This window comes from Chinchilla lanigera, unplaced genomic scaffold, assembly GCF_000276665.1.
Source record: "Chinchilla lanigera isolate Chin_1 unplaced genomic scaffold, ChiLan1.0 scaffold00039, whole genome shotgun sequence".
NCBI lineage: Eukaryota > Metazoa > Chordata > Mammalia > Rodentia > Chinchillidae > Chinchilla > Chinchilla lanigera.
In genome coordinates, this window is record NW_004955440.1 from 17214918 (window position 1) to 17240594 (window position 25677).

A 25677-nucleotide genomic window follows, 5' to 3' on the forward strand; every position below is an offset into this window, starting at 1 on the left:
ACGACTTTTCCCCTCGCTTTGACTTAATGCCTAATTCCTCTATTTTATTTAAGTGCCCATATTCATTCCTCCTGGTCATTTCTTGAGACAGTCCGTCGTTGTCACTGAAAGGAGACTCTCCCGCCTTCTCCTTGAGAGCAAGAGCAGGCGGCCACAAGGACGGCCAGGTTACAGACGACCCCCGGAAGACACGAAGGAGTGCGCCTCGGGGAAGAGCCGGCACCACGTGCAGTGTTCGTCAGGGGCACTTCAGACTGCACAGGAGTTACAGGAGACTAGTGGGTGTGAGATACAGACACGTTTGTGTCGGTCAACATCTATTAAAGTACGGGCAGGAAGAGCACTTACGTCACTCCTCTGGGCCTGGTTAATTTTAGACTGCACTGTAATGGGAGCATCTTCAATCGAGGTGAACTTGAGTGTGTCTGGATGCTGGCGATATTTTTTCTGTTTGGTGAATCAAAGAGAGAAATTATATTACTTGTCACGAAAGGCTGACATTGAAATCCTTGAAATTTGTCTGGGAGACATAAGGAAGATTTTTTTTCTGATTTTAAAATGTAAAAATACTAGAGTCTTGATAGTTTTGGATGAAAAATGAACACATTGCCAAAGTCAATGTTTAAGATAATGTTTAGTTATGGATGATTCGGGAGTACAAACCAATACAGCTCTCAGGTACCAGACTTAAAATACTGCCTCGATTTCTTGCTGATCACATTAAAAAGTCCTCGCAGCTAAGCAGGGTCCAGAAACATCCCAGAATTCTCCATGGGATTAACAGGAAAGTGAGCTGGGAGGTCTGAGGTGTCCCTACAGGACACTCCCAAGTGGGAAAATTGTTTTCACCAAAACTAAAAGTACCAGGCGGTAAGAACAATAAAGGCGGTCCTTACTCGGCCCGTGTGGCTTCTGCAGTCACCTCCAGGACAGCGCAGTCACCTGAGTTTTCAGGTGACAGAAAAGGGACAACCTTGCTGCTTTAAGAGCCTCAACACATCGGTTTTTCATCCACCGCCTGGTAATTCATATACTACCTCAGGATCATCAAGAGCATAACGTATGGTAAATTCTTCAGAGAAGAATAACAGCTCTATTACTCATGATCGGTAACAGCTCTATTACTCATGATCACCCCAGACTGGAAAAAACCCACTCATCCACCAACGGGTGAGGAGGCCACCACCATGGGGTAGATCCACACAAAGGAATATCACTCAACTTTTGTTTAAAAGGCACAGGAAGAAACATAAGAAGCACAAGAAGCCAGATCAGAAAGAAATTTCTAGAAAAGGTGGAAAACAGATCAGCGACTGGGCTGAAGACAACAGCAGGAATTCGTGGGGGAAAATTTCTTGGAGTATTAGTAACATTTAAAAATTCATTTGTGGTGATGACTGTACAATGACATGGATTTTAAAAAATCTGCCAAGCTATACCCTTAAAATAGGTGTTTTATGGCTTGTGAAGTATTCCTTAATAAAGTTGCTAAAATATTTCTATTATGAATGGTTAACATGAATGACCTGGGTGATAGAAAGGGGATATAAAGCATAAATTCCTGCTTGTGGCTTTTCCCTCAGCAACCACGAGCAGAGGATGAAGCAGAAAAGGAGACACTTCCTACGGTCAGGGTTTTAAATGACACCGTCGCAGACTGTGCTCTGACAACTCCCAGGGCTTTACCTCGTTAAGGATGTCTGAAGCTCGCTTTGCCTTTTCCATTTCCAGGGACCCAAAAGGCACCCAGCCACAGCCTTTCATCCAGCTGTTGTAGTCAGCTTTGTACTCAACCTGAAACACCAAAAGGAGCGTTAATGTCTTTGCTCAGTCTTACCCTTGATAGGTGAAATCATTAACATTTCACCCAAATGCTTTTAAGATCTTTGAGCAGATTCATCACTCCATGTATGAAGATTACTTTACGCATTTCTTTGGTGAGAGATTCTAACAGTCCTTAGAGTTTTTGGTTTTTCTTCCTAACTAGCCTATATTTCATTTTATCCTAACTTGCACCTAGTGGAACTATGTGGAATTCTAACTCTAATGTGGAAAATGCCCAATTCAAGGCTGTGTTTCAGCCCAGTGTGGTGCCACATGCCTATAGTTCCAACTTGGAAGGCTGAGGCAGGAGGATCATGGATAGGAAATTGGAGGCCACTCTGGGCAACATTGCAAGTTTGAGGCCAGCCTGGGCTACACAAAGTGACCCCGCCTCAAAAAGAAAAAAAGTTGTATTTCAAAGAGTACATGAAATTACTGTATTTAGATAATCACATGTAGGATGTTTGTTCTCTGTTTCTATGGTAAAATTAGACCTGCAGGTGATACTGAAGGTAGGTTGGCCGCTTTGTTCATTTTCTAGTTAGATAAGACTTGCTAGAAGCTATCTGTTCCACGTGTGTGTGCACACTGCACTTCATATGTGCTGTCTAGCATAAGAGGGTTTCTCAAACATTTAGGGTGCTGGACTAATGAAACACTTTGAAATAGTTGCGCTCGTTAATTTGCTTACACAAGCAGTTTTATCTGGGGCACATTTACTTGATTCTATTAAAAGAATCCATCATTTTGGTTGTCTGGCCATAGATGACATGTAAGACATACTCTAGGTACAAAATTCAAATTGTTCTTTAGTGTGAGCCTCTTAACTGAAATAAAAAATCAAGAAGATATTTGGTTTCTTCCACTGAGAGGCTTAAAATCTATTTGGGATGAAGAAACATAGAAAAATTAAATAACAAATAATAATGCATATGATAGGATTGTTAATGGTAAGAATGTAGAATTGTTTAGCCAGTAGGGAAGATAGTATGGTGGTTCCTCAACAAATTAAAAATGAAACTACCATATGCTCCAAATTGAAATGTAGAATATGACATCCAACAGTTCAGCTTTGGGGCATATATCTAAAAAAATTAAAAACAATCTTGAGACTTTCATACACTCATAGTCATAGCAACATTATTCTCACACTGAAAAGGTCGAAACAACCTAAATATCCAGATGAATGGGTAAACAAAATATGGTAAAGTATGTACATAAAATGGAATCTTATTCAGCCATAAAAAAGGAAGGGAATTCTGACAAAAGCCACAACGTGGGTGCAGCTTAAGGACATTATGCTAAGTAAACTAACCCAGTCAGCGAAAACAAACCGTGACTGCATGTAAGTGAGGTACGTAGAGCAGTCAAGTTCATAGAACCAGAGGGCAGAATGGCAGTTGCCAAGGGTTAGGGGAGGAGGAAGTGGGGAATCCTTGTTTAATAGGTATATAGTCTCCATTCTGCAATATAAAATTCTAGACACTGGTTGCACAACAACAGGAAAATATACTTAACACTACTGAACTGTATGCTCAACAGTGGCAAAGACGGTAAATTTTGTATCATGTGTATTTTACTACATTTTAAAAATAGAATTGTTAGGATAAGGTATTTAATTGTGTAGCTCATATAAATTAATTTGCCTAAAGAAGTTTTGACCTGCAAGAAGAAAAAAAAAACACTTCTAAAAAAATTTAGGACATTTCCTTTACAGACAAAATAGTAATCTGCATAAAAACTGTTGGTATTGACGAACCGGGTGATTAATTGCATGATAATAACAGTGAATGTCTACTGAGGACTTCATTAGGGCCTGGTGCTGTGCAAACCTGGGCTTGCATTTAAATCCTCAAAACAGTTCTTTTATTTTATTCCAGTGTGTCAGCAAGGTTATTCCAGCAAGGTTGTTAAGTTTCCCAAAGGGAAACACAAGTGGAGTCCATGCCAAGTCCAACTGTCCCCGCAGCTAATGGCTGTGTCCCCACAGACCCTCGAGGGTGGCTTCCCCTGCTCGTCTATGCACAAAGGACAACGCAGATGCCTCTGTGAAGGCCCAAGAGCAATACGCCGTTTAGAAATCCTTTTGGTTTCCATAGTCAAAAGAAGTGGTAGCGAAAACCTAGTTACTCACATCGCTCTGCAGGGCATACGCCTTCTTGGCGAGATCTATGTTGACACTGTCTGGTGGGTAGCTGTAGTTGTGTAAGATGTGTCTGTAGTCCACATCGCTGGCAATCTCCTGAGATTTCTTAGCTTGAGTGACTTGGACCATATCAAGTGGTGCTGTGTAGACAGTTTTTGACTTTTCATAGTCTTTGCGATATTCACGCTATAAATAGGAAATGACCACGTGTTACTACAAATCCTTAGTGGAGTTCCAGAAAAGCACAACAAATACAATTTGGCAAAACAGATACAACCATCCGAGTGGTTATTTTGCCCCCAAATTTGTTCATTTGTTACCATCCCCCAGAAAATCATACGTCATCTTTGCAAACCCTTTCGGGGTCAAGGGCAACTGTGAGGGTTGCAGCAGGCAGTGGTAGCGGGCCCCGCCTCGCCCCTCCAGGACCACACTCAGCACCACTGCTGTTAGTGCAGTTGAATCTTTGCAGTTTCCCAGCAAGAAGCACTTCGGTAACTAATGAAAGTCACATGGCAGTAATCGCACACCTCTGTTTTTCTAAAACGCCTACTTCATACATAGCATTGCAGACTTCTCAGCTTTCCAGAGTCAATTTTAAAGGATGTTATGATTTTTCAGCCTGCCTGTTCTGTTCCTGACAGCAGAGAAGCCCCATGGAGAAGAGCAAAGGTTTTTTTTCATACCAAGTTTAATTTTGGCAATAATTTAAAAGACGCTTTAGACTGCAGCAGTTATGAGACCTCAGAGGAGAAAAGTTTGTGAAACTGAGCCGTTAAAGTAACCTTGGTCCTTAGCTGCAATGTTCTCATAAACCAAATGTCCTGGCTGGGCCTGAGGAGGCGTCCTCATTGCTGGTGCTCTGGACTGTGCTAAGTAGGTCAGATTCGCGGCTTCATCATATCCACTCCCCAGCTGCCTTAACAGAGACAAAAATCCTCACCCACTGCCTTTAGAGATCTTATCCCACCCTATCTACCTATAATCACATGACCAAGCTATCAACAACAGACGAAATCCTTTGTAGCAATTTCTTTCACAAATGATCTGATTTTTTTAGCCTAAGGAACTTGACATTCCTTCTCATAATATGCAGGTAGCCATTTTTTTGCTGAATAAATTTGTCACTTAATTGTAAAATCTAGACCCTGGCGTATGAAAAGAAAATCCAGAAATTTGTTATGGTATGCAAGGACATTTTTAAAATGGCTACTTTTTATGAGAATAAGACTGAGAAAGCAATGTCACAAAGTAGCTGATGTGTAGAAGTGTTCTTTGCTAAGTTACTTTGACTCCTGTCAGAATTTGTCCATGTTTATACCAGACGGCAGCAGTGCATATAAAATGCTGTCCAAGATACAAATTCTTTCCTGTGCCTGCACCTGGATATAACGTGAGAATTACTATTTCTTTCAGTTGCCAACAACAATCAATTCACAAATACTCACTGATTTATTTTGTTCCTAGTGTTCTAATGCATTCAGTGATAGAATGAAAAACGAAAGATAAAGATACATGTGATCTCAAAAGGGTGCTGTAACCTTCTTGAGTTTAGAAGTCTTAAGGGACTGGGGAACGGAGTGCTGGGCACATGAGCACTGCATACTGATGTGACACAGAAGGTATGTCTACATCAGAGTATAAATCAAAATTAAAAATTTTGAATTAGCATCCAAGAAAATGACACAAACATCCTCCTTCATCATGAAAAACTAATATTTGCAAGCTATGTTGAACACTTATTCTTAGGAGGTTCTCATAAACACAATGTAATTTGCAATAGCTAATATTTTCCTCTCTGTAGTAAAAATTATACCTAGAAAAAAGATAGATGGTCCATAGATATTCTTTAAGAAATCCATGGATTTCCTGAAATTCAGCCAATGAAAATTTTATTTTTTCTAGATAAGTAGTCCAAATTTTTTATTATATTCTCAAGGGGCCTATAATCAATAAAGTATTTTTCTTAGCCTTATACCAAAACCAATTAAAGTTTTAAAAAGGTTTTAAAAAATTAAACTAAAAAAAAATTTAAACTAAAGTTTAAAATAGTTTAAACTAAAGTTTAAAAGTCATTGACAGCTCTACTCAGATTTTACATTTATAATTCTTGATTTTGTTCCAAAGTAAAGACAGTTTTTGAATCATTATAAACACTATTTTTCAATGAGAAGAAGTATGAAACCATGTAATGATGTTTTCTAAGAGGTTCTGAGAGCTATAATTGATACGCCCGTGGGTGTGCATGCGTGTGTGTTTGTGTGTATGTGTGTGTGTGTGTGTGTCTTATTTTGAGACAGGGTCTTGCTATGCAGTTCAGCCTGGCCTTGAGCTTACTTTGTAGCCCAGGCTGGCCTCAAACTCACAACGATCCTCCTGCCTCGGCCTCCCCAGTGCTGGGGTTAGAGGCATGTGCCACCATGCCCAGCTTACAACTGATATTCTATTAAATATTAATGTATGTACTTTTCAGAGCACAGGGGACATCAAATACTGGTAATTTCTTTCCTCAAATGTGAGATGTGCAAGGGCCTGGCAAATCCTTCTACTTGTAAGCTTCTTTTCAACAGTTTCCTGTGAGCACAACCCACGGGTATGAAATCTCTTTATGCCACTCCAGCCAGCACATTAGCAGGGAAGCCATTTTGAAAACAAGATGGAAGGACACTCACATCGCTCTGGTTTTTGGCCGTCTTCAAGGAGTGCAGCATCTTGGGATCGTCATTGATGCTGAGGGCGCCAATCATCTTCCCGCGGCTCTTCTCATAGTCCTTCTTGTACATCACCTGCAAAGGCATCACACGCGCTCAGCCCACTGGCCAGAAATCCCCGAGGCTGCCCTGCCCGAGCCCACAGGCACACTCACATCGCTAGCGTTCCTGCTGTTGGCCTTGGCGGCCAGCAGGGGAATGGCGTCCACCTTGATGTCAAACTTCTTGGCTTTGCTCTTCTCCCAGTCTTGCTTATAAACATTCTAGACAGGAAAATTTCAGCAAAAGAGTTACAAAACAGCACTGAACACAGATCAGTCGAGTACACATGAAAAAGGCAGAACAATCCACATGCACCTACTTCACCTCTAAATACCTCATGTACCAGATTTAGTGTAACTATTGATTGACCTGTCCTCCAGTTTCTTTCTCCCTGTCACTAAACAAGTATCATACACTCTTTTTAATGTTCTGGGAGTGCTCTAAAGACTGGTATCTGATATATAAAGAAAACATAAAATGCCAACCACTTGAGAAGGTAAAATGTGATGTACACAGGAGAGACTTGCAGAAGGGTGAATGAAAGAATGCTTCTGACAGCAACAGACATTGTAGAAAACGACATCTGAGAGCTAAGCGAGCCAAAAGCAAGTGGGCCTTAAAAGCTCTACTTTCACATTGATAATGATCTCAGTAACTGTTCATTTACATAACTCCTCACCAGGAATTTTTACACAAATACCCAGAGCACTTCCCCTTTTCACGCACTCCACACAGTGGCTTGTGTGCTTACATCGCTCAGGTTATAGGCATTGACTCTGTGCTGGATGAACTGCGGGGCATCCGCCGGCACGCTGCACTTGAACTTCTCACTTTCATGCTTTGCTTTGTAATTCAGCTGAAAAACAACAGAGGAGATTGCCATGGGCTAAATGTGTCCTTCACCTTTCATGTGTTGGACTTAATTCTAAGGTCACGCGTCAACAGCATGAGAGAGACGGGACCTATGGGAAGGGACTGGTCACAGGGCTCTGTGCTGATGAATGGATTAATCAATCCTGGATTAAGAAGTGACTATTATAAAAGTCAGCTCTCTGGCTGGCTTAATCTCTGTCTTGCCGTGTGATGTCCTCTGCCATACAATGACATGTGAGACACCTAACCAAGTGCTGGCATCATGACTCTGGATTTCCCAGCCTCCAGAAGCACAAGCTAAATAAACCTCCATTCTTTATAAATTACTTTGACTCAGGCACGTTGTTACAGCAACAGAAAATGGGCTAAGACAGACATGTGAACAGGTCAGGGTAGGCATCTCTTTGAACTTAAGTGGGACAACGTATATACAAAAGTCATTAGTGCTTATTTTAGAAAAAAGCGTCAAAGAGGTACTCAATCCTGTCAAATCCTAGCACAGGAAATGTTACCTGCTGTTTCATGGACTATGGTACAATCAATATTTATAATACTATCACACTACATAGACAGGAAACATCAGAGCAACCCCACTGGGCTGTGCCTGGAGGGCATGACAGCCCCAAACTTATGGAATTCTGTAATCAGAGCTATAACAAAACCAGTAATAATTCTCAGTAAAATAGTAACATGCTTAAAAAGATACACACATTCTTATTAAAAGTATTAAAGGACTTTAGCATTTTTTAAAAGATGATAAAGGAAGTGTAAAGAGGAATGAGGCTGTTGAATTTTGGGGCTAAAGGCAAAATGCACACGGCTGAGGAGAACTGTGCAATAAGCACCCCCAAGACAGAGCCGGTGGTATAACCAACCCAACAAGAACAGTGTTGGTGACCAGGCACCATGCACACCACTGTGTTCATCTGCAGTTAGCTCAGGTCACCCCGGGGCAGTGTAGCTAGTGTCTAGCTGTTCTTTATCACAAAGTATGCTAGGAAAAGTCGCACATAAACTGAAACAACTTCTAAGTCACACTGATGCATTCACGTCCTGACTGATTGTATAGGAGCTAATTCGTGTGACTAAAACAGATCTATGGTAGGATGAACTGTCTTCCCTTTCCCTGCCTTGAGCGGGTGGACTCTACTTCAGGACTGTAGTACATGAGTACTTTGCTACTTACCGTGTGGTCGATCAGTTAGAGCAACAGCAGCAGCAGCGTCTAGCAGCTTATTAGAGAATCAGAATATGGGGCTCCCCCAACCTCCACCCTCAAAGTCCACAATGAGACGCAGTCGCCACATGATCTCATAAGTGTCTGAGAAGCGCGTTGCTCTTCCTGTGGCTGTGTGGCTAGAACATTCCTGCCTTTGACTTTTCTTGACCATTTGTCTGAATGCCCATGCGGGCACGCTCTCCGGGGTCTGCCTGTTTCCGTTCTGCAGCATCATCCTCTACGTTTCCCTTCTGCTGCCTGCCGTGTTTGTCAGCCTGCTCCCTATCTTCTTGTAAAGTCTTTTTTAGCGAACTCCAGAGTGGGCATGTTTGCCTTGTTACTCACCTGAGTGGATGGCTTTGTCGGCACTGTTTAAACTGATGCAAAGTCCTACTGTGCATGCGACAGATGCTATTAAGTAAAGTACACCTACTAAAAATCAGTACGTTATCATTGCCGCTATCTAAAACAGGTGTCTTCAGGCTGCAATTCAATCCAGTAGCTTCATTTGCATTTTATTAAACAAATTCTGAAAAATGACCTTATGGGGGTGGGAGAGGAGTCCGTGAAGATTACGCATGTAAATGCTGACATTTTAAAAGGCCACACACTCCAGGCCACCCACATTTACATAAATCAAGACACTTACATCACTGAGCTGCTTGGTGTTGAGCTGCGCTTGCAGTAGTACAGGAGTATCAGTGACTGCCGTGAATTTAGTCTTATCCGGATGAACTTTGTAGGTATGCTAGAAAAGAAGATGCACTTTCATGAGTTTACAGTGTATCTTTATATCTTTGTTCCTGTACATTGTTCCTAATATATGAAAAGGTTCCAGCCATGTTTTGTTCCAGAAAACTTGATTGATGTGCTCTGAAGCTCCTCTCTTTTTCCCTCGCTTCTTTCCTGAACTTACCTCTGGTTTTTCTGCTGCATCTCAGCCACTAAATCTTCCAAGGGCTGGAGCCCTACAATGGCTCCCTGTTGTACTTGCTGGTCAACTGACACTGTAGCTTGGTGTGTAAGCCCTGCAGAATCTACCCTTTCGTCTCTGACCACTTTACCTACTACTTTCCCCTCCCCAGTTTATCCCAGCCACCTCACTCTCTCAGTTCCTCCTTCTCCTCTTAGGCTGTTCACCCCATTTCTCTACTCCTGCTCTTGGCCTAGCTGGACATTCCTGTCTCAGACTTCCATTGTCCTCCCAGTTTAAGGTGCCCAAGCAATCACCGTCTCTCTCATATCATCCTAGTTGAATTCCGAATCACCACTCTATTTTAATCTTATTACCATTGCCTGCTACCTTCTTGTTTCTGGGCTGTCTTCCTTTATTATCTGTCTCTTCCATTCCAATGGCAACTCTGGGAGAGCAGCTCACCTGGCTCCCTATTCTCTCCCAGCACCAAAGACAGAGCCTGGAACACGCGAGCACCTCCCATAAATGTGTTGAAGGATGGAAACCCATCTCTCACTAACCTGCTTGTCTTCCTTTTGCCCTGATTTCATGTATATATAAACTAATGAAAACAGAGGTTTGTAAAACTTGAAATTATTTCACAAGTAAGACATTTCTTCATAATAAATTTTGTGTTCCCCAATTCCACCCAAACAGAAAAACTTAAAATTTAACATCTGCCAACGGCTATATGCTAGTTTAGCATTTAAACCATGCTAGATTTACCACTAGATGTCACAAGAATCCCAAACCCAATTTCAAGAATCCAAGACGGCGGGCTTACATCTTTACACTGGTCTAGCTTCTTGATTGCTTCGTATTCTTGTGTTATTGTCTGAGGGAAGAAGCCTTTCCCTTTATCTTCTTCATACTCTGCTTTGTAACTTTTCTATAACAAGAAAGAACAAGAATAGATCAAGATTGCTATTGTTCCCAAACAATGTCTCTCTGAGGCATAGCTGTCTTCAAACTTACGTCACTGTTTTGAGCAGAAACTTTCAAGCAGTGTGTATGATAGGGGTCCTCAAAGCTGCCCACATAGTGTCCCAGAATATTCTTTACATACGAATCTTTGTATTTAGCCTGAAAAAGAAAACACATGCAGTTCAAGCTATCTGCCAAGCAATAGGAAAGCCTTCCCTCCTTAGAGTGACTGAGGCCTTCCGAACCTCACTGAAATTCTTCAGCAGAGTGTCAAGTTGATATTTAGGGGTCTCACAGTAATTCACGCTCTTTGCCTTTGTCTTCTCATAGTTTTCCTTGTATAACCTCTGTCAAAGGAAAAAATAAAATTAAACAAAGAAAAACGGCCTCATGAAATAAAACCCATTCGTGTCACTGCTGTACTTTAACCAATGAAATAACATTTGTGTTTTCTCTGCCTCTATTTTCAGCCATGCAGAAGAGCAGAATGGGTAAGCCTCAGCCTCATGCCCTACACCAACCATAAGTGTATGTACATTGCTTGCCCTTATATCTGTCCGACTGAATGAGTTAAAGCACACAGTGCTGCTACTCAAGCAAATTTCTGTCTTAAAACAGTCTGCTCCATTTGAATGTGTTTGGAGGAAAATTAATTTCTTTAAAAGTTGGTACAAAAGAAGGTGTAAGTCACAAGGTAGACCTTAGATAGTTACATAGGCACAGTTCTGAAAAAGCAGTCAACTGAACACTTGATGTAAGATTTGATCACCCCTCTGGAAGCTGGCTTCTAATAATTAAGATCTAAAATTTTCTTTATAGCAGCAACACATGAAAAGATAGTTTTATTTACTTTTAATATATGTATCATATATTTCTTCACATTCTCTTTCAATGCTCTCACATTGAAATCCAAAAATATACTCAGTAAAGACAAGAATATTTGTAAATGATGTGGAAGAGAGGGAGAATTTCTTTCTTGCTAAGAATTAGAAAAGCAATCTTGGTAAGAAATTTTGTTTTTAGTATTTCATAGTCTTCAAAATAATATCAGTATTTTATAAAATTCTTGAAGCAAAATATTTTGATTTTGAGCCTATGCTTTGTCTAGTTTTTCCAATCTTGTTTATATTTAAATCGATTTTCTCCCTCCTTGCTTTTTATTTTTCTGCATATGTCCTTGCAAACTACCTTAATCAGGTCAGGGCATCATGTGAATACATATGAGTCCATGTACTATACATGTGCATACTTATTAAGATACAGAGACATTTCTAGGAAAAATAATAAGGAAGATGATATTGCCAGTATATTTTTCACCTAACAAAACAGACAACATTAAGGAGATTATGGAAACTTTTGCAAAATTCACTGTCATCTCAAAATTCAGAGATATTAGTGAGAATAAGGAACTTCATCTTCTGTTCAGGTCTTTCATGTTCAGTTTCTCATCTGAGGCCTCAGCTGGGCTAACAGCCACTGCAAGGTTATGTTAAGCAGCAAGTGTAGCCCACGTCTGAAAGTGACAGTGAGTCATGGGACACTCACATCGCTCTGGTTTTTGGCCGTCTTCAAGGAGTGCAGCATCTTGGGATCGTCATTGATGCTGAGGGCGCCAATCATCTTCCCGCGGCTCTTCTCATAGTCTTTCTTGTACATCACCTGCAAAGGCATCGCACGCGCTCAGCCCACTGGCCGGAAATCCCCGAGGCTGCCCTGCCCGAGCCCACAGGCACACTCACATCGCTAGCGTTCCTGCTGTTGGCCTTGGCGGCCAGCAGGGGAATGGCATCCACCTTGATGTCAAACTTCTTGGCTTTGCTCTTCTCCCAGTCTTGCTTATAAGCATTCTAGACAGGAAAATTTCATCAGTGGAATCAGTAAAAGTGATATTCATGTCATCACACTTGAAAACTAAAGAGTGACTAATTACCCTGCCTTAGTGTAAGGCAAATGGATACTTCATTGTACCAGAGATTATGCATATTTTAGGTAATTTTTCTCAAGCTAGGCTTCTAACTCTCCAAGATCAGGCTTCTCCACTTTCCACAGGAATCTCTCATCAATTAATTTAATTCTCATTTTCATTCTAATATTTGATTCCTAACACTGAATATTTTGTGCAGTAGTACAGAAGTTCTATAGTTAACTTACTTCTAATGATACAAAGATATCATTTTCATTTGCTCTCTAGATCTTCTGTGAAGGTTACTTTATAAATCATTACAATCCATAGTGATGCTAGATAGTCTTACTATTCATTTATAGAATTGTTGAAGAAATCAAGACACCTAATGGTAGCTTTTCTATAAAATCTTTTCTATAAAATTTAGTTTGGAGAATCATACTTGGTCATGGACCTGACCTTTTGCCCTTTGACTATTCTCATTACTGTAGTTTTCTTATACATAAAAATAAGGACATTGTAGGCCTGGGGAATAAATGGAATGAAATACCTAAAAATAACCAAGTCCTAAAAGTGAATTATGGCACAGTATATATGAATGTATGGCTAGAAGATCTAACATTAAGAATTCCAGTTAAGAGGTCTGGGCACAGTGGCACATGGCCCCAGTGCTCTGGAGGCCGAGAAGGCTCAAGCATGTTACTTGAGCCCCAGAGTTCACGACCAGACTGAGTAACAAAGAGACCCCATTCAAGAAAAATACAACTGCTATTGTTTTTGTTTTGTTTTTTTTTCCGGTACCAGGGATCGAACTCACGACCTTGCGCTTGCTGGGCAGGTGCTGTGCCGCTGAGCTAAATCCCCAGCCCCTACAACTGCTATTAACCATACATGAGTGATAGAATTTTGAGCATTGGTTAAAACAAGTTAAGATTGTTTAAGTGAAAGAAATTACTTACAAGATCGCTACACCTGCTTTATAAGGTGAACCCCATGTCACACTGGCAGAGACATAGGAATATGACACAAGGTTAACAGTTCTTCCCATCTTTAACATTCAAATACACACTGAATTGCAGCAAGGCATTACATTACACAGCATGTGAGGAACTTACATCGCTGAGGTTATAAGCATTGACTTTGTGCTGGATGAAGGCAGGAGTATCGGGAGGTATATGGCACTTGAACTTTTCATTTTCATGTTTTGCTTTGTAATTTAGCTAAAAGAGAAACGGAGAGAGCAGGTGGGCAGAGAGAAAGAGAACCAATTAATTTAAAAGAGTTTTTCCAAAATACAAAAACTTCTCTTTGTCTGGTATATTATGTGAAGTAACTGGCAACGTTGCTAAGATCAAGAGAGAAATTCAAACCAGGCATGGTGGTGCATGCCTGTATTCCCAGCACTGGGAGGCTGAGGCAGGAGTATGGCTGCAAGTTTGAGGCCAACCTGGGCTACATAGTGAGTTCAATACCAGCCTAAACTACATAGTGAGAACCTGTCTTGAAAAATGAAAGAAACAAAACAATCAAATAAACAGCAACAAAAATAAATAAACAAAAGAGAGACACAGAGGTTGGGTAGGACACCCTGCATTACTGAACCTGTGTGCTGGACCCTGGACAGTTGTTACACATGTGTCAGCATGGTAGGGCACCGGCAGAGTGAGGCAGGCCTTTCACTTCCATGCGAATCACAACTGGCCCTGGAGGGGCTGTGACACAGCCTGCCTTTCTTGTCACCGTCAGCGGTGCCTGAATCATTTCTATGGCTCCCACGCACACATCACGGTTGTTCATGATCTCATTGAAGCTTTCACTTTTGGCCATAAATCTATAAGATTATTTTTATTTTTACCTGTTGTATTCAATATAAGTTTTGAAATCTATACTTTGAATTTGTATGAAAAAATTTGTGTCGATATCTCTATTTTCCAAAATCTTTTTTTCGGAGTGAGAAATCTCATATATTGAATATCTCATCTGAGCCATGGTGCGTAGTATGCACACATCTCATTCTTAAAACCGCCACAAATTACACACAGAAAATATAAGGCATAGAGAGGTCAAATGGATTGGCAAGTTGGTCATAAATGACAGAGCTGGAAGTTTTGTCTGATTCTAGAACTCATATTCTTTTCAACTTTAATCTCTACTAGCTTCCTTCAGAAAAAATTTTTACCAAAAGTGCTACCTGCCTAACAAGACTCAAAGAAACCAAAGGGAAAATATTTTAGGTGATTACAAATATACAAGTTGGACTTACATAACCTTTTTATAAATGTAACAAAAAATTTGATGTTTTGGCTGGGGAAGTAGCTTGATGGTAGAGCAGTCTAGTGGATTTCGTCCCAACACCACACACACACACACACACACACACACACACAAGAAACAAACAAAATTGGATTGTATGCATAAATGTTCTCCATCATAACTAAATTTCCTGGCTATTTTGAGAAACTTACATCGCTCAGTTGCTTGGAGTTGACTTGAGCTTGTACCAGGATGGGAGAGTCGGTCACTTGAGTGAATTTGGTTTTGTCGGGATGCACTTTGTAGGTGTGCTGTGGGAGAACAAGGAGTCTGGTTGAGTAGTTCCCGTCAAATCCAAGGGGGCCTTTAAGCCAAGCAAGCACAACACCAACCTCCCCCAGGAAGTAAAGCTGGTAGTTAATAAAACACTTATTGTTTTTTAAGAGATGCTCTTATAGCTATATGAGAAACTTTCCCATGTCTTCAAATTTACAATAACTCTTTAAGAAAATAATCTAGAATTTGCTCTTAAAACATAGAGGTGCCCAGCACATCTACCACAAAATAAATTTTATTTCTTATAATTTTGTCACTTATTTTTATTTGTAAAATATCAGAATTTTAAGTGTGTCTTGACTGCTAGATATTTTTAATTATAGAGAACGGTAGCTCTCTATAATTACTACAGACTTACATCTTTACACTGATCCAGCTTCTTGATTGCTTCATATTCCTGAGTTATGGTCTGAGGGAAGAAGCCTTTGCCTCTGTCCTCTTCATATTCTGCTTTGTAGTTTTTCTGATGAGAAAGAAACCAATGTACGGATGCAACCATCACGTTTATGCCCCCAATTCTGTTATTCTGGGAGTCAGACAGTGGTCTCGGAACTTACATCACTGTTTTGAGATGCCACTTTCATGCAGTGTGAATGATACGGATCTTCAAAACTGCCTACATAGTGCCCCAAAATATTCTTTAAGTAGGAGTCTTTATATTTGGTCTGAAAAACAGAATATATTTCATTTACAGTTTGATTAAATTATTTATTAAATGACAGGTCTTTTTGTAACAGAAAGGGTGATGGCGGGATTGCTTACATCACTACTGAAGTTGTGCAAAACTGTATCAAGCTTAAATTTGGGGGTCTCGCAGTAATTTATGCTCTTTGCCTTTGTCTTTTCATAGTTTTCCTTGTATAGTTTCTGTCAAAGAAGAAAAATCAGTTAAAGTAGATTCCTGTCACTCCCACACTGATTATAACAGTTGTATTTTTCCAACACTAAACAAAAGAAGAAGAAAAGATATTAGCTGTCAACTGTCTTAAAAACCAACAATCAAACATAGGGTGTCACAAATCAGGAGCCTTTTCTAGTAACAATTGTTATAAAGCACGTTTAACATTTTGAAGAAGCTAAAAAAGTCAGGGCCCACTTCTGACCAAGCCCTTCCCTGGGAAGAACCGGTGCATTTCTCAGGGCTACGTCTCCCTCCCCACACTCCCCTCCCTGATGAGGCCACAGCAAACAAGGTCTCCACGAGAGGCAGGTTGTGCGGTTAAAAGACAAAACGTGAAACAACAAATGTAAGTGGAGAAATGCAAGTTGCTCTTCTACCTGGTACCACGGTGGGAGGACTTGCATTATACAAACAACTTTCCTTAAAAATCAGGCCTATGTGAGACTGCAAACCTCTTCTTCTCTGATAAAATGTGTCTAGCTTGCACATGAATCAGTGATTGCATTTACATGGACAGCTGAGAAAGTCACTGCCACTTTTTCGTGTGGGCTTTTCAACATTTAAATGATTCTGTTCATTTCCGATGTTTCTAATCCTGTTTTTTCCAACAAAGTAGATGAGAACCTGGGATTTTATGTTTGAAAAAGATGTCCTTCATGTAGAAGGCAGAAGTGCCTTGCACTGATTTCCCAGCAGAGCTATGTAGACACACTATTTCCACCTGCTGGAGGGGCCACATCGCCTAACCAATTCCCCAGTCAAATGCATGCGTTTCCTGTGGTGCTGACTTAATTCCAGGGTGAAAAGAAAAGATGACTAACGCACTCAGAGAGCTACAAGGTCCTCAGCCATTCAGAAAGTGTAATATAATCTAACCACAAGGAAAACCTCAAGAAGTCACATATTCCATCTGTGTGTGCATGTGTGTGTTTACATGGTCTCATTTGTCTTGGGCCATTAGTCTTTTAGTACTAGGCTGAGACTTCTTCGCCGAATCTATTTCACATCTAATGGCTTAGGGGCTGGGGATTTAGCTCAGTGGCACAGTGCCTGCCTGGCAAGCGCAAGGTCATGAGTTCGATTCCCGGTACCGGAACCACCCCCCCCAACCAAAAAAAAAAAAAAAAAAAACAACATCTAATGGCTTAGTCAGGACCTTAGCCATCCACGAGTGAAAAGTAGAAATTCCTGTGAAGTGGCAGGGAGCCGTCTTTTAAGTTCCATGGTCTGCAAATGATGTTTTCTGGGGGAATGTGTATTATGTGGGCCTCTGCTTTTGTGAGAATCAAAGCACACGCATCGTGTGCTCTTCAACCCCGCAGAGGCCCGGATGTTCAGAATTTATAAGCAAATGAGGTTTTTCCTGCCCACAAGCTCGGAAAATCATAGTCACAGGCCCTCTGCTTTCCTATGCTTAGGTAGTTCCAATGAAACTGCTGCTCCACAACCATAAAGGATTTGCAGGGGCTGGGGATTTAGCTCAGCAGCACAGCGCCTGCCTGGCAAGTGCGAGATCATGAGTTCGATTCCCGGTACCAGAAAAAAACAAAAAAAACAAAAACAAAAAGGATTTGCAAAATTGTGTATGTATGTAGTCATTTTGGAAGGAGAAAAAGTTTGTTTCACTTGCAGCTGAAGTTTAGAAAACACTTGGAGAAAAATATACTCACATCACTCAGGACATTTCCTGCAGCCTTCAACTGCCTGAGCAACGGGTTCTCCGAGGCAGGAAGTACATTATAATCTGCTTTTCCTTTGTTTTTTTCATAGTCTTCTTTGTATTTTACCTATAAAATGAAACAAAGTGATAGAGTAACTCCACAGATTATTTCTGCCCTCCTCTCCACTGTGACTGTTATGACACGGTTCCACAAATTAATTTTCTCTTCAGAAAACAGCACCTTGACATTTCATGAGCAAAGTACTCGTAGTAACTCATACGAACAGCAACAGAGATATTTGCATACATTTCCAGGATACTTTTTCTTCTCATTCATTTATTCATTGAAAAAACATCTACAGGGATTTGATTATGTGCCTGACCCTGGGACAGACACCATAAAGAATGATACATGGTCGTCACCCTCAGAGAAAGATCATGGATAACAACGGCACAGCGTGTCCCAGCGGCCCGAGGCGATAGAGCTCGCACCCGCCTTTAACCTCCAGCCGCCTCTCTGCCAACACGTATTTAAAGGAAAGAAACTAGAAGCATCATCTGCCTACCCCTTCAGGCTCACCTGCAGCTGTGTGTTAGACATGGCGTGCTCAGTGTGTGAGCGGGAGAAGAAAAGCGCTCGGGGGGTGGCGGCACCCTCGCCCTGCCCTTCTCTACCGCCTGCTGCCTGTTTAATCCCAGCAAGGGCAGCAGCCGTAAAGTGTGGTGTGGTGTGTGTGTGGTGTGTGTGTGGTGTGTGTGTGGTGTGTGTGTGTGTGGTGTGTGTGTATGTGTGTGGGGTGTGTGTGTGTATGTGTGTGGTGTGTGTGTGTGTATCCAAAGTCCCTATCAGGAGAGTGTCCACAGGTGATAGAATAAGAAGCTTAGGGGCTGGGGACTTAGCTCAGCGGCACAGCACCTGCCTGGCAAGTGCAAGGTCGTGAGTTTGACTTCCAGTACAGGAAAAAAACAAAACAAAAAAAAAGAAGCTGATACTGCTTCCGACCATGATCCCTAATCTAAGCCATTTGTTCAGACAGTATAACCATAAAAACTGGAGGATCCTAGATAGTTTACCGACACTTAAAAACTTCAGGAAACTATCAGTCAACTTGGTATCCACAGATAGGAGATACACAACTGAAATTCAGATGCTCCAACCCTACAGCCCACACAGAGTATCGCAGGGGACAGTCCATGGCGTGGGAGGCACAAATAGCCTTTCTTTTGGCCGTGCACCTTAACACCTACAGGAGATGGGGACCACTTTTGGGGTCCCTAATATATATATTCTACTGAACTTCCCTACAGTCAACTAACAATTCGACATTTCTCCTTGACTGTCTAGAAGGAGTCTCGGATCTCACGCGTCTAGAGATGAGTTCCTATTTCCACTCCAAGCAAAGTACCTGCTTCTTCCATGGCCTTTCCTGTCTCAAGGAGGGAAACCCCATCTGTCTAGCTGAAAACCTAAATCTCTATCTTACACCCCACATTCAATCCATTACGAAATCAGGTCCGCTCTACTTTCAAAATACTTCTCATCCTGCTGCCTCCAGGTCTGAACACCACTGTCTTGTCCTGTACCAAGATTTTACCAATCAGTGGGAAAATAAGAAAAAACAATGATAGCGTTGAGTGTGGGAGCACGTGTTTTCTTATAAGGCATCTTCCATCTTCTCTGGTAGGAGAAGCCCTGCTCGTTTAGATTATGGTCTTTCTACTTCTCAATAGCAAAGGGCCCTTTACTCTGTGAAATACTGTAGATGATAATTAGGGGTTGTTATACTCAATCATGACAAAAAGCAGTCTAAGTGGCCCTCTTATAATTCCAAAGTACTTTTGTCGTTCTTGTTGTTTTCACTTTCCTCTTCTTCAAATGCCTAGGATTCGTTGGTCTCGACTAAAACCAACTCCCCTTCTTTTTCTCCTTATACACAGGAATCAGAATTTTCAGCCATTCACCCCACTAAAACCATTAAAATCAGTGAGACAATTTTCTTGTACCTTGCTAGCTGCGACCCCAGCCAGCTTATTCATTTTATATTCCGGTGTTTCAGTCTGCATGAAGTAGATCTGGTCTTTTATGTTCTCAAAATCTTCCTGATACTTCCTCTGTAAGATATGAAACACACTGGAGAACTGTGGAAACAAACTGCAAGAGTTTGAGAGGACAGTGGACATTTGGAGACGATATCAGAGCCACACTCACTGGCTTTAGGAAGATCCGATTAAACTTAAGAGATTGTGGTGTCATGGCAAAAATGACTAGCAGTTTAACAGAGATTTGGAAACATTAAATAGGTTGCCGGAACAATTAGAGAGCCTCCCTTGACTACTAGGAAAAAGCTTTTGAAATCCGGGAGCAGAAAAGTAAGAGAGAAAGAAAGAGCCTAATTAGGTTTCTGACTTACAGTGAAAAGATGCTAGCTACATTAATCAATTTTACAAATGTACCGTTTGGTTCCCCAGGCAGATAATAAATTAAAAATATGCACTTTAACTCCCACTAATTGTACTTCACAATTGTTAAGAGGTTATCACCATGTTGCTCCTTGAAATTGAAGTCAAAACAATAAAAATTGGTCAAAATAGTTTTTCAGAAAGAAAGAAGGTTTTTGGAATTTCTCTTTTAGCAGGAATTCCGCATCAAGTCTCTTGCCCCTGAGAAGAGGGGCCTCGATGTTCCAGGTGACGGGAGTCCTAAAGCAGAGGTCCCTCCCAGGACATCCGGCTACTGCTTCCTACTCACTGTGCTGATGTTGTCAGCATTCATTCTGGCCGTTGCAATTTCAAAGCAAGGTGTCTCACTCCATTTGCCTTTGACTTTATTTTCATAGTCTTCTTTGTATTTTTGCTAGGAAAAAAGAAAGAAAAACTAAGATAAGCAAAATTTAGGACTTGACAAGAGAGTAAATTGAGTAATGATGATTAACTTTAAATACCTTAACCAGGTTGTTTTTAGGTCCTTAATAAATATCTTCAAGAAGGTTTTCAGTGCAATGTCAATTTACACAACCAGAAAGGTGAGTAAGAGGGGATAGAAAATAGGGGAATACTAACTCCCCGTCCTTTAATGAGTTGGGGAGCTTTTAGCAAATTCAGAACGTGCAAATTTTCCCAAAAGTTGGAGGAAAGAGAGTCAGAAGTCATCCTCCATAATTTAGTTACAGTACAACCTATCAACCCAAGATTTCCAGGCCAAGCAAACTTAGCCACTAACTACTGAGCTTTAAAAAAGCTCCTAGTTACCCAGAGGGAATAATCATAGAAAAATTCAGCATGCAAGCTAATGAGTAGAACCTCCTCGTTTACACTTACAGAAGTTTAATTAGTAAAGCAATAATTCTAAAATTGACCTGCTGCTCCATCTTAACCTCAAACACCACTCCACCTGACTCTCCGGCCAGGAGCTCCTTGAAAAGGGATGTTATATCTTCGTCATTTTCATATCCTTTGAATCTAACACAAATTGCAGCACACAGAAGTTATCTCATAGATGTTTAGTCAACTACTCTAAATTGAACCAAGACTATAATATAAACCCTCTTGAACTAAGATTCTTGAAACAGAGTTAACCCGGTCAAACCCAGACCCGAGTCCATCAGCCGAATCTAGAGCTGGTTAGAGCCGTCCTCTCTGTGGCTCATAGGACTGTGCTGAAGACATAGCCAGTGGGTCTCCAGCTGCCTGCACCGCCACCCTTCCACCACACCCTTCAAGGAAAGCAAAAGCGGCTTTCTACATACCTTTAACAGAAGTACTACAAGTGAAATGCAGAGCCAGTGGACTCCGGTTAAAGGAAGCACAGACTTCTTCCAAATGCCCTACTCCCTTTCTTCACAGAAAGGTTAATAAGATAACTAATAGCAAGTTTTTGTTGCTGTCATTGCTTGTTTTTATTTGAGAGAATCTCGTTAAGTTCAGGCTGACCTTGAACTCACTCAGTAGTTCAAAATGGCTTTGAACTCTCAGTCCTATCTCAGCCTCCTGAATGCTGGGATTACAGGCATGTGTCCCAGCGTGCCTGGGTTCCACAGAGATTAATGTTAGAGCCTGGGACCTGGGTGCAGAAGCCCTGGGCCCAAGCCTCGACTCCAAGTCTTGAGCCCACTATTATGAAAGATCTGACTTAGCCTCTCTATGCTTCAAATTCCTCAACCACACATCCTGGGACACATTTACACAAAGGGCCACTGCAGAGGTTAGGTCAGATCCTACACTGAAGAGGGCTTTGTACCTCTACAGTGCTGCACAAATACACATTACAGTACTTGTAATAACCGCTCTCACCGTAACAGAAGGTAAGAAACTCTAGAGGCAAGAAAATTGAAAGAGAAAGTTCTTCACTGGAAGTTGAGTTAAGATTTGCATTATATTACTAATAGATTCACCTTCTCCCTCTTGAAAGAGTCAGAGTCCAGAGAATTGATTTTGGAGTTTACTAAGAGTACCTTCTTACCTCTAGAAACGTTTCTAATCTTTCTGAGGACAAGACCTCACCAGGAATCTGAGAAAGCTCTGAGATCTCCACAGACACTTAAGATCTCAGAGATTCTTAATGTACACACACCTCAGGGTAAGATCTAATCTCTGATGTTTTGTAGGGGTGCTTCCCTTCCCCCTGCTTCCCTGCTTCCTATCAAAGGAGGAAAACTCTAGGACTGGAAAAGGCAAATGAGGCTGGATGCAGCCCAAAGCTGGAATACAGAGAACTTTGCAATATGTACCTTAAGACTGTAAAGCATCAGAGGTTCTTAATGAGGGCCAAAACTTGGACTGTCACTAAGAAATAGGCACTGTATGTGCAGATTGGCTAAGGAAAATTGAGATCGCTTCTCACGGTGAGAAACAGATATCTGGTTTTTAGAAGATATCAAGCAAGACACAAAATACAGTGTAAGACTACCCAGCCCCATCTCTTCTTACCCTTCACGAGCCAACACTTGTTTCCTCCTACCCCACAGCTGAAGTAGGTCAGGATAGAGATGGACTGTGTGCGGTCCACTCCCGAGTACTCTCAAGTCGGGGCAGACTTTCACCGCACAGGAGAAGGCTGCAGCTTGTTAACTGCTGAGAAAGCTATGACCTTCACCTTCACTGGCAGGCAGGAGAGGAGCTGCAGGACAAAGCTCTTTCGCTGGAGGAGTAACATGAAGAGGGAGGTAGGTGTCCCTGTGCCCAGCCCAGGGTCTCACTCTGCGTGTTGGGCATTTGTGTGACACACAGAGAGGGGCTCCCTGCATCAGGAGTCCGACAGCTTACTTTCTGCTCAACCCCAAGAATTTCCCCCAACACTTCTCTCCCACTGCGCTAGAGTTGAAATTGACGAATGAAAACGGAGAGGAAAGGATTGATTTAACTTTCTCTAGGACTGTTTGTTTGCTTGTTTGTTTAAAGGAAGAAAGTGTATTAGGTTAACTACATGCTTTAGGACCCTTTCTGTGGGTAAGAGGGTGCCCACATGTCCACAGCTACAGGGAGACTGATTACCCCAACCGTAGCTGTTCCTTTTCAGAAATCAACTTCACTAGGCTACGAATTAAGCACCCTAATGTCTTGCTTAAGTGGACGGCTTCATTGCCTACTTTCCACATCGGCATGTGTCGTTTTCTGTGGTTATCAGACAGAAAGGGGTGTAAAGCCAGTTACTTAATCACATCTGCCTTCTCCTGTGGCTGTTAAACCTTGGGACTTCTGCTGGCCCCATCCACAGACATATTTTCGAGGAGTGGAAGGCATCCCGACTGACATCTTTATATCTGCAGTGGACCCAGAGCTGCCTTTCTGACTCAGTCAGATTTCCTCTGATGGAGTCAAGGGGAGCCTTCTGAGTTCTCTGAGATACTTCCATGGTTTCAGAAGACCAGAGCGGCACATTTCATAACAATGTATCACTGAAAGATTTCGTTTATCAAGTGGAGATTCCAGCCTGAAATTTATTTTCCTCTTATTGTGAATCTAGGGGGAAGCCGAGAGGTAGGCACAGAGAAACTAAGGGAATTTCTCCGTGTTGCATTCGGAAGCTCACTTCTAGCTGACCCTGGGGCGTCTTGTCTTCTCACCAGAGATACCTGCGGATAAGAACCACTCTGTCCACCTGTGTCCGAGCTACAGCATGCACCTGAAGCGGCTTGCACGTAGCTGATGGCTTCAGCCAAAGACAGAGTTAAAATAAATCACTCTGGCAAGTATAGTAAGGAAGGGTGCTCAACAGAAAACGTTAACATAATCATTGGAGAGATGTGCTCCTTTTGATCTGAACTGGCAGCTGTCAGACCTTTGAAGAGTACATCAAAGACACTGTTTGGCAAGGAGATGCAAGAGTTAAACGCACAGATGTTTACCTATTCTGCAGGGAAAGCGTATCCAGTCATGCTGAAAGGTGGGTCAAAGTAGATCGAGAGTGGAGAGGGCTGCAGGAGAAGGGAAGAGAGCCGCATAGCGCAGCCCCCAGGGCAGGCCTGTGCCTCTCTTCTCGGGCGGTTGGCTGTTGGGTGGACTGTGGCCAAGCTCAAGCACACTTTCCAACGTGTTTATCGTTTTGGGTACACAATAGTCATTAAGGACTGGAGGTCTGGGTGAGACCAGGATGAATGACGGCACTGAAGCCAAATCCTGTGACCTTCGTCCGTAGCCACTCTTCTGTTAGCTCATTATTATCCCCCTGTGGCAAACCTGACACTGTCATCTTCTCCAACTAGAGCAGTGCAGACATAAAACGTGAGCCACTCTAGTATTCACATTTTTAATATAAAAAGGAACAGATGGGAAATTTAATAATTATTTTACTTAAATCAGTAGACCCAAAATATTATCATCCCAACATATGATCAATATAAAAATAATAAATTAACTAACTCACATTCATATAGGGCTCTCAGTGTTATGGAATGGATTTGCCTCCTACCCTCAATTCATATACTGAAGATCAAAAACCCAAAGCAATGGTATTTGAAAGTAGGGCCTTTGGGGTGTAATTCATATTTGATGAGGCCATGGGGGGGATCCCATGATGGGATTAATGTCTTTATTAGAAGAGTAGGAGAGGCCGGAGCTCTTACTCTGGCTGCATCTTGGGAGGACACAGAAGGTGACTGCAAGCCAGGAAGATTCACTGCACCCGCGCTACACCCCCCCCCGCCCCCCGAATACTTGATCTTGGATCTCCAGTCCCCAGACCTGTGAGAAATAACTGTCTGTTGTTTAAGCTGCCCTGGGTACATTATTTTGTTAGAGAAGCCCATGTGGACTTATGCTCGGTTTGTGCTAGTCACGTTTCAAGTGTTCAATAGTCACATTCTGCTAGTGGCTACTCAGTTGAAAAAAGTGGTGCTAATCTAACTGCAGCTCTAAACTGGTTAAGTGAATGATCACAGAAGTTTGAAGGGATTATTCAAACTCGCTTTTAGGTTCCCACACTGCATATCCAAAAAAGTTAAAAAAATTTCCTTACTTTCTTTTAAAATATGCTTTAAATAAAATTTGAAAATAGGTTCTTTTTTATTTCTAGAGGACTTGAAAACTCTTCTAAAAAGATAAATTGTCCTTCCCAATCTTATTTCCACTCTCAAGACTTTTGGTAGCCACCTCTTTATGCACGATTTTCAAGTTAATTTCCTTTTAGCCCTGGGGAAAATGTGAGGTTGGTGGTATTCCTATTAGTGAAATTTCACTATTTTTGCTATATCATTTATTGAAACAGTCCTTGGCTATACAGCTAAGTAATCTGCAAAATCAGACACCCAAAAACATTACTAAATAGATTTCATCTTCCATCTTTTCTTCTTTCTCCTCTACCAAAGAAATAACTTTTCCTCAAAAAATACTTCAGATAGAATGTGTGTGTGTGTGTGAGAGAGAGAGAGAGAAAGAGAGAGAGAGAGAGAGAGAGAGAGAGAGAGAGAGAGAGAGAGAGAGAGACAGGCTCTCA

General features: G+C 41.6%; 1 protein-coding gene across 1 annotated transcript in view; it reads right to left on the reverse strand.

The window, feature by feature from the left end:
* Neb (nebulin) overlaps positions 1 to 25677 on the reverse strand; it is a 199256-nt gene that overhangs the window by 154615 nt on the left and 18964 nt on the right. Inside the window, exons 11-30 of the mRNA XM_013517490.1 lie at positions 20497 to 20601; positions 19752 to 19859; positions 17758 to 17874; positions 15949 to 16053; positions 15744 to 15851; positions 15545 to 15649; positions 15063 to 15161; positions 13713 to 13817; positions 12434 to 12541; positions 12240 to 12353; positions 10940 to 11041; positions 10746 to 10853; positions 10555 to 10659; positions 9465 to 9563; positions 7475 to 7579; positions 6837 to 6944; positions 6643 to 6756; positions 3959 to 4156; positions 1687 to 1794; positions 349 to 447 (exon numbers count right to left, since the gene is read on the reverse strand). Coding sequence (XP_013372944.1) covers positions 349 to 447; positions 1687 to 1794; positions 3959 to 4156; positions 6643 to 6756; positions 6837 to 6944; positions 7475 to 7579; positions 9465 to 9563; positions 10555 to 10659; positions 10746 to 10853; positions 10940 to 11041; positions 12240 to 12353; positions 12434 to 12541; positions 13713 to 13817; positions 15063 to 15161; positions 15545 to 15649; positions 15744 to 15851; positions 15949 to 16053; positions 17758 to 17874; positions 19752 to 19859; positions 20497 to 20601 — 2220 coding nt within the window. The remainder of the gene's footprint in view (positions 1 to 348; positions 448 to 1686; positions 1795 to 3958; positions 4157 to 6642; positions 6757 to 6836; positions 6945 to 7474; positions 7580 to 9464; positions 9564 to 10554; positions 10660 to 10745; positions 10854 to 10939; positions 11042 to 12239; positions 12354 to 12433; positions 12542 to 13712; positions 13818 to 15062; positions 15162 to 15544; positions 15650 to 15743; positions 15852 to 15948; positions 16054 to 17757; positions 17875 to 19751; positions 19860 to 20496; positions 20602 to 25677) is intronic.